The following is a 9,591-nucleotide window of genomic DNA, read 5'->3' as shown; positions in this document are numbered from 1 at the left end:
GTTATTTTTAGTTTCACAGTGGATATCAGAATGTAGTGCATGTGTTCCTAACTCTGGTCGTGGAGGCCTTGAGTCTAGCACAGTTTGGTGATTTCCCTGTTCAAACACACCTGGTTCAACTCAACAGTTAATGACCAGGTTTAGCAGACGTGTTGGAGTAGGGAGGTCACCAAACTGTGATGGACTTAAGATGGCTTGAGTGGGTCAAGTTTTAGGCCTGGGACAATACAAAGTGTGAAGGTCTGCATCATTTATTTTATAAATGTACATTGTGTTTTTAAGCTGTAGGCCCAGGATAATACATAGACGACAACCCAGTTTCGTTACCTACATCATATTTATTTTTATATAAAAAGTGCAATTTTACATTACTTTTATAAAATTATTTTATAGCATTACAAATGTCACATTCCAGCAGAAAGGGAAAAAAACATTGATTCACTGTACAGCACTCACAGCACAAGATGAACTGTTTTAAAAGCTGTTCATCCATGCCATCCATTTAGTTCTGGTTTCTCAGGCCTGGCCATGTAGACACTCTACACATTTCAGTGCTTTCCCTGCTTTAACGCAACTGAGTCAACTCATCGGCTCATCAATAACCCTTCAGGAGGTTAACTGGGTGCACTAGAGCAGGGAAAACACTAAAATGTGCAGGTCAATGAGGGAGCCCAGGCGAAGCTGCCCTCCCTGAAGGCCACAGCTCTGGGCAGCTCACCGAGTCCCTGCTGTAACACTCAGAGTTCAGCTCCTGAAGGGCTGCACTATTACAAGTGCTCTCTCCACACCAAGGCTGTAATCACATACTCTACACTTTAACAAAGAGGAAAAAAAGGCATTAAAGAAAAAATAAAGTTGATTTCTTCATTTTGCTTCATCTCAGTAAGTCCTGTAACAAAATCTTCCTTTGGAAGAAAGAAGTATACAGCCTGTAGATAAATATAAAGATAGATTAAAAAAATCACACAGAACATTTTTTTTTTTCATCTCCGTTTGAGGGAAATCCATGTCATTCAAGACGAAGTCCAGGCAAAGGACACAGAGGAATAACAAAAAAGGTCCTGTTTTTGCTCCATGACCGAAACACCTGCACAGAGAGAGAGAGAGAGAGAGAGAGAGAGAGAGGGAGGCGTGTTTAGTTAAGTCAGAAGGAGCAGAAGGACAGAGATCCGGACAGACTGGCGCCAGACAGGAAGCCGCCGTGCTCAAGTTCTTTTTTTTTTTCAGACTTTTAACCCAGCAGCAAACACCGGGCACTGAGGAGAACAAGCTGATAACAGTCCGAGCGGCTCTTGTTTAAACCTATTTCTACAATTCTACATAGCCTTGACACTGAACACTGAAAAATCATTTATGATTTACGCTCATAAATATCCAAACTATCAAAGCTCCCATTATGCTATACTTTTGTACTACTGCTGTTAGCTACTGTATGTGAGGGTGTCTTACCAGTTCAGGCTCAGCGAGGGATAGTCATGTGGTCATCTGAGGTAATTTCTCTTGGACAGTTACTGGACTGCAAAAACAACAAAAATCAACTCTGTTATTTGTTTCTTTCTTTCTTTCCTTCCCAAAAACTTTAGTGTTACTACAGGAATTTCTGCTGGATTCCTGTAGGACAGTTGCCAGTGTTTACCAGTGTTGTACTACACTAATATTTAAGGCTATATTACCTCGAGACAGTACTAGAAGAATTTCACATGGAAAAAAAGTATTATAAATGATCACAGTATCACTAGTGTATAATACTTTTATTGTTTATGTTATTACTAGTTATTTTTGTGAGCTTTAGCCACACACTGAAAAACACAGTGCTGAATGATTCTTACAATGCTTATTTAAATCCAGCTGGATATGAAGTGTTGAACTTAGCTGAATGACTTAAATGAAAGCAGTATAAGCTAATTCAGCACTGTAAGAGTCAACATTCAACAATGTCAGTCAAGTCAGTTCTGCAGTGTGAGAATCAGTTCACTACATGCATCAGTTTAACACTGTAAGAGCCAATTCAACACTGTAAATCACTGTCAACTTCAACACTGTAGGAATTTTACACCGTAAGTCAATACAGCAGTGTAAATTTCACTGTATATTCCATTTTACACTGTAAGAGTCAAGTGTACACTATAAATCAATCCTACACTGTAGATCAATTTAACGCTAAGAATTTATCCTGTAAACCCTGTAAGAGTCAATTAAACACTCCGAGTCAATTCAACATTGTAGTTGTTCATTCAACAGTGGTGACTGTTGTGTTCAGCTCACGACCATAACTCAGTACAGTGTTTTTCAGCGTCGTGTATGTAAAGGTCTTCTTGTCTGTCTGAGTGAGTTCAGCAGAAGTGAGCTGTGTGCGTTGTTTACCTGAGAGTAGCTCGTGTCGTTGACAGCGTGGAGAGAAATCACTGCTCTCTCTGGAGCTACACAGTCCTGCTCCTGCTGCTGCGGAGCGGCGGAGGCCGAGCTGGAGTCCAGCGCGGTCTGGAGGTCCAGGATGTAATCGATGACATGCTGCAGGATCTCCATCTTGCTGACGCTCCGGTTCTGCGGCAGGCTGGGCACCAGCTCCTTCAGCCGGCTGTAGCAGTCGTTCATGTTGCACAGCAGACCGAGCGGCTCCTCCGCGCCGCCTTTGCTCCTCCAGACGCCCAGATCTCGCTCCAGTGTGTGGGACGGTGTCCGCCTCAGCGGCAGCAACGGACTGATCGCCTTCATCGTGGGCGGACAGCAGAGCCTTTCTGCCCTCTTAGAGGCTGAAATTAGGAAACACAGCAAACAGAAAAGCTCCCTCACAGTTCAGCCTGATCACACCTCTCAGCAGCGCGTGTTGTCTTTTCGCGTCTCTCACAGCGAGTGCGCGGTGAGCTTTATTATAGAGGACAGTGCTTGAAGCGGATTGGCCAGTGCCGCCACGTCAATCAGCGACTCGGAGCAGCAGGATTGGTCCATGAAATCCCGCCCACTCGGTCTGCATTCTAGCCTCGTGGTGGTGATGGAGCGAGTCCAAGAAGATCGTGCAGATGCTGAAGGCACTTTACACTTACAGAGGATTCAGATGTTTGATAGTGAAAATTAATTCTTTCTATATGTGTGTGTGTGTGTGTATATATATATATATATATATATATATATATATATATATATATATATATATATATATACTTGTATATGCGTGTGTGTTAAAAAGTTTGGTGTTTAGGGTTTATGTAGTTATATATTATCTCGTATATTTATTAGATAATCAGTACTGTACAAAAACAACACTCGTTAGTACAAGTTATTTATTTTTCAGCATAAAAAAACAGAAGTCGGTTGCATTTTCTGCTTCTCTCAATCCAAGTAATCCCCATCATATTCAGTGATATTGAGGTCTGGACTGGAGTGGTCAGTCCATTGTCCTGACAGCACCTGAAGCTTCTTTGTTCGATTTCCAAATTGTCTTTTTATTTTTGGGGGATTTTTTTGTTTATTTCCTTTTCTCAGTAAGGGCTTCTTGACAGCCACACATCCTTTCAGACCTGTAGCGTTGAGTTGTCTTCTCTCTGTAGAAGGATGAACAGAAACGCCTGTGGATTTTTTTCAGATCTGAAGCAGGGGTGGAGCTTGATTTTCTCCTACCTCTATGTACAGTTTTGGAGGTCTACCATGCCTTGCATAGTCTTGGTTCAGTTCCTGCATATTTTGCTTTGCAGTGACACACCTGATCCAAGAAATCAGCTAATGAACAATCCTGCCCTGAGTGGAAGTGTTAGAGCAGGGAAAATATAAGTGCTGGACATTGGGTCTCCAGGATTGGAAACCACCAGGTGTGGGTATAAATAAAATCTAACGACTCTGTCATTTCTGCAAGATTCCAAACCGGTTACTATTTTGTTCTGTATTCCACCTACCTTTCACACTTCTGTGTCTTCCCACCACTTACACCATTAGCTACTGATCAAGCCTGATTCAGATGTATTAGAGCAAAGAAATGCTAAACTTGGCAGTGCAGGTGGACTTCAGGACTGGAAAAACTGACTTATATTTTACAGCAGTGTCGGCAGCGTCACAGTTCCACTCTAAACAGTGTGCCAAAGTGGGACTCCAGACAGAACAACGTGCCCTAAATGGTTACCAAAAAGTACCCAGATGCTGCACTACATTTGATCAGAAGCAGAATTACATAAACACTGGACAATATTCAGTGTCATGATTGCAGTGCTACAGGGGGTCATTGGTCAACTTTGAGAAGAGATCAGATAATTCTTAACAGAGCTTGCAATGTGAGTCCAAAAACATTCAATTACACACATACAGCTTTTATAATCTACTTAGAAAAGCATTGTCAGTATAGTGAGATGCTCTGGAGCAGCTGCACAAGCCAAAGACCACCATGATCCAGAACTATTCATCCAACATCAGTACCTGACCTCACCAATGCTCCTGTGGCTAAGTGCAATCAAATCCTCACAGCAATTTTTCAACATCTAGAGTAAAGCCTTGCCAGAAGAGCAGAGGCTGTTACTGCAGAAAAGAGGCGACAAACTCTTTATTAATATCCTTGATTTCAGAAGGAACGTCAGTGTCTACAAATGTTTGGATTTATAGTATGACTGCTGTATGTATTAAACTTAATAAAATACATAAAGTACATAAATTAAGGGTTCTTTATTGAAGAAAATGGCTCTATATAGCACCATGAACACTTACAGAACGCTTTACATGATTAAAGGGTTCTTTTCATTGTGAAAACGTTCTTCAGATTAATGGAGAATGTGCTGTAAATGGATCTATATAGCACGTTTTTTCTGAAAAGGTTTCTATATAACACCAAATAGGGTTCTTCTACTGTTACAATGTCAGTTTATATCAACAGAAGAACCCTTTTTGGTGCTATATAGAACCCTTTTCAAAAAGGTGCTATACAAAACTATTTACAGCACATTCTTCATCAATCTGAAGAACACTTTTGGTGCTATATAGAACCCTTTTAAAAAAGGTGCTATATAGAACCATTTACTGAACATTCTCTCCAAAAAACTCTGTGATGTGTTGATTTGGGTGAAATTGGCACTGCTCTTTCATGCCCTCATGACATCCATTCCCGGGCTTACTTCCTTTCTTCCTTTCTTTCGTTGTATTGGAACTGTTTTATCATATTCAGATAATAAAGCTAAAAAAGCAAAATACTCAGAGAACTCAGCAGAGATAAGAGATGGAGGCTGCTGGGAAAAGTTTAACGTACGAGTTTCAGGTTCTTGTCCAAAGGACACATAGAATTGTGTCTGTTGTCATAATACGTAGTGTTGGTGAGTGAGTGTTTTTTGACCTTTTCTTCCCCGAGATATTGGAAAACAAAAGGAAAACGTCTAACCTTACGCGACTGAATGGCATCCTCTGGACCATCACACGAAACTCAAGAGTTTCTCCGTCTCTCTCTCTGCCCTTTATTGTTGTATGCGGGCCAGGCGGAGTAGGGTTTCAGGATAATGCTCTTTTCTCAGCTGTTCCAGGGAACTGTAAGGAGAACATGGTTTCTCAACATTATAGTCCATTATAAACCATTGCCACACAGATAGGGTTGCCTGGTACCTCAGATGAAATCCACCTCAATCAACCTTTGTTCATTTCCCCAAATTTTCACAATTTCTCCCTTGATCTTTCTGTTTGATTGAAATGGGGACAAACTAGGACAGACAAGAAGACACTGCTTAACATTACTGTCTGCCAGTCGAGAGGCAGACAAATACTTCCAGGAAACTGTTATTCTTGTGGTCTGAAAAGTTGCTTTTGAGTTGGCAAATTTGCAGCATGTATTTACATAATCTCAAATTAAATCTAAGATGTAATCTTAAATGCACGGATGTATAAAAATGATTTATTTTCCAAACAACTGCACGTGACATCTGCTGCCAACTTTATGCCACTGAACTGTCTAAAATGATGTGTCTGAGTGGTTTTTCAGTAGACATAAACATGACTGTATGATTCTCTGTTATAATTTACTTGTGGTGGCAATAATATAAACAAGCAGCATGATTTATGCTTCAGTTTCTCCCATATGTTAGAAGTTAGAGGAAAAAAAACAACTCCCACTCACAACAATCCTCACATGAACTTCAAGTACAGATCTGTGTGTGCAGGAGTGCTTCATCCACAGTAACTGTACATTCATTTTTAAATGCATTTAAACGTTAACATCTGGTTGGGCATGACTCCCTTACTGTCCACTCTTTCACTTAATCAGCCAGTACTGAGCGCTGGCTGACCTCTTAGTCCTGCCACAATACCTTTGGCTGTATTCTTGTCACTGATTTGTGTAATCATAACTGTCAGACAACTGCCGCTATTGATTTGTGTAATGGTTATAACTTAACTTGATCTAAGAGCATCAGAAACTATTCAAATATTTGAAGGTATCAGATTTTTTTTAATAAAATTTATTTTCTTAGCTTTCTTTTCTCGTTTTTAGTGGTGTTAATACAAGTTTGATTGTGACTAAAAATGCAGAAAAAAACGATTATATAATTAAACCTTTCCATATATATAAGGTTTAATAGATTGTGCTACTAGACATATACATTGTATATTTGAAGTAGTCATTAGGGGAAGACAGGGCCTCTGGCTCTAGAAAACATCTAGGCGTTTGCTCTAATTTTTATTTTATTCTTTTAATCTTTATAGTTTACTTAAATTTACACTGTGTATGTTTTGGGGATTTGGAGACCTCTTTGGTGAAAACAATGCAATGCGCGGAAAAACGTTCAAAGGCAGAGTCAAAATTATATGTTTTCCGAGGATGTGAGTAAATTATCTGCTACTGTCATCATATCTTCATCAGTATAGTGTTGGTTTTGCATTTGAGACCTAAGCATTGAACCGGAGCTTCTTTTTAAACCTATGAGTGTGATGTTAATACATAAAGATGTATGACACGGTCCAAAAACTCCTGCAAAATCTAACCCAAGTCCTCTGACTTTTAAATTACTATTTCACGTTTTACAGGGCATCTCACAGCAGCGCACACATGCCATATTTTAGCATTTTTTTTTCCTCACTCAGTAAAGCCACTTCTTTCAATTTTAACAAAAGAAGTCTTATATACTGCAGCTTTAAAGTTACTGAAAAGGCACAGGGCACGTCAGTGGAAAATGTTGCATGGCCTCCTGTAGACTACATCTTTAGCAGAAACTAGAACACTGGCCTGACAATGATGAACAGTTTTAATTCTGTAATATTATACTAACACTAGATTTCACTGTAGATAACATTCATTTCAAGTGATTGTACGAAAAAGCCATTTTCATTGTGTGTCTATGTAGTATTTTGTTATATTTAAAATATTCATACAGCTTAGACTAACAAACAGATCCTAAATAAGGTCTACTAAGAAAAGATTATGGAATTAATATTAACAGCTTATCTAGATTGATCAAAATATTTCAGATGTTACATAACATGTATGTTATGAAAAATTAGAACTGGATTTGAGTAAAACTGCGATGTAAAGCTTAATTGTGCAGCTTAATAAAATAAAAATAAAACAGATTGAATCTGACCAAATGGCAGCTCTAAAATAGACCTTCATTTCCAAAATCTAAGGTAATCTGGCCATTTCATTTTGCTCTAGGTCTGTAGATCAGATGCCTGTTAAACCCAGTTTGGTCTGCTGGTGGGCGGTAATAGGTAAAAATGTAGAAATGTTGTGTTTTAAATGATGTGCCTGATATGACCGGGCACATGATTGAACAATGTGTAAAGGCCAATCAAGAATGCTTAGCAGCTCTATTACCTCATTTATACATGCCGTTCTGTGTATATCATATAAAGCAGTATACAAAAATTTTGGGCACCCCTGCTCAAATGACATGTGAAGTGATTTTCTAAGTGAAAAAAGTTCAGATCCTCTGCAGAAAACACACTTCTGCACATTTGAATGCACAATTACTATTTATTTGCTGAATTTCACATACTGGAACAAAATGAAACATAGTTGTGGTACATTTTATGTTTTATGTTTATTTTTTCCACATATGTTGTCCTCAGGAAATAAACAGAAATGGTGCATTAAAATGTGTAGAAATGTGTTCTCTTATGAGGATTAGAACTTTTTTTCACTTAGAAAATCAACAAAACATGTGAATTGACCAGGTGTATTCAGATTTTCACAAATGACAGTAAAGATGTCAGGAACTACAAAAAGCAACCTACAAAAAGCAACCAAACTCCCACAAACCCCCATCAGAGCTGCCCTCATTCAATGGCAAATTTTGCATGTCTGCTTGTAGACGCTTTCCGAGAGTATTCTTAGGTCCAGTTGGCAGCTGGCGGCCGTGACAGACCGTTACACATCTGTAACTCCAGTAAATCAAATCCCACTGACACTGCTGGCCTTGTTCGTTTGTTCGTTCACTCGCTCGCTTGCTTGCTTGCAGTGTGAGAGATGCCTCAGGCATGACTTCACAGGACAGGTGCGGTTAGCCGCTCTGCCTCATAGCAGTGCTGAAACATCAAAGGCTGGAAGCGGAGAGATTTGGCCGGTGCGTCTGACCTGGCTCCAGACCCCAGCCTGGCTGCTGTGTGCTCAGAGCACACTGAGGAGGAGAGCAGCACGGTCTGCTCACAGAACTCTGTGTAGAAATAGAAGAGGTCACACCAGACTGTCAGTAAAGAGCAGAGGAGGAAGACATACTGATGACCACCTTCAGCTCCGTAGACACCCACAGTGGACACACACATGTACACACACACAGGTGTTTCCTGGAACACAATGCTGGTTTCACCATGGCCATGACGGCACTGACCACAAACAAACGGTGACAGGCTCACACTTATAGCCCCAATTCCAAAAAGACAACTGTAAATGTGCTTTGAATAGTGCGGAATGAGGGGCAGACAATGTAGCAAACATATAATACCACAATGCTTAGGGACATTTTCACAATACACGATATATACATTCTTAAAAACAATGCTTCTTTAAGGGATCTATAAGGGATCTATAGTAATGTATAGAACCTTTCTGAAAATGGTTCTATATAACACAAAAAAGGGTTCTGCTATTGTTACGATGTCAAGCTTGTAACAAGAGAAAAACCCTTTTAGGTGTGATTAGAACCATTTTCAAAAAGGTTCTATATAGAACCATACAACACATTCTCCATCAATCTGAAGAACCATTTCACCATGCAAAGAGCTATTTAACTCCTTATATGGCCATGGGCCTGCCAGTGGGCCCAAAGTTACATTATACACTTCTATAACCTACGAATAGTTCAACCAGTTTGCACTGAAGACCCTGTAGCTACCGAATAATGAGCCTTATCATGTAATATGCCTGGCATTTTAAAAGGATACCCCTTGCAAGTACCACCTAAGCAGTAGTTCAAAAGTACCAAGTCAAAAACTTACTTACATACTGAGTAACTCATAAAACTGCAGAACTTGTTCATTTGTTAGGTTTGTTATTCCTCTCATTTTGACATCCATTAGGTCTAAAATAAGATAATGAACCTCAAAAGTCAGAGGTGTGATTGTCTCTATTAAAAAGCCTTTGAAGAACTGTGTTTTCTAAGAGTGAAACCACAATGTATAATTTTTTCTCAGGTTTGA

At 39.6% G+C, this 9,591-nt stretch overlaps 1 protein-coding gene across 1 annotated transcript; it reads right to left on the bottom strand.

The window, feature by feature from the left end:
• Positions 1-318: 318 nt before the first annotated feature.
• Positions 319-2,840, bottom strand: id2b (inhibitor of DNA binding 2b). The gene is made up of 3 exons (XM_036581880.1): positions 2,365-2,840; positions 1,450-1,516; positions 319-1,087 (listed from the first exon to the last, which is right to left on the bottom strand). Exons 1-2 carry the CDS (start codon positions 2,713-2,715, stop codon positions 1,460-1,462), a joined length of 408 nt encoding a protein of 135 aa, XP_036437773.1. The 5' UTR covers positions 2,716-2,840; the 3' UTR covers positions 319-1,087; positions 1,450-1,459.
• Positions 2,841-9,591: the final 6,751 nt, after the last annotated feature.

The sequence above is a fragment of the Colossoma macropomum genome, unplaced genomic scaffold, assembly GCF_904425465.1.
Source record: "Colossoma macropomum unplaced genomic scaffold, Colossoma_macropomum, whole genome shotgun sequence".
In the NCBI taxonomy this organism is placed as follows: domain Eukaryota; kingdom Metazoa; phylum Chordata; class Actinopteri; order Characiformes; family Serrasalmidae; genus Colossoma; species Colossoma macropomum.
Note: the sequence above shows the minus strand (reverse complement) of the source record. Positions and strands in the feature narration are given on the sequence as shown.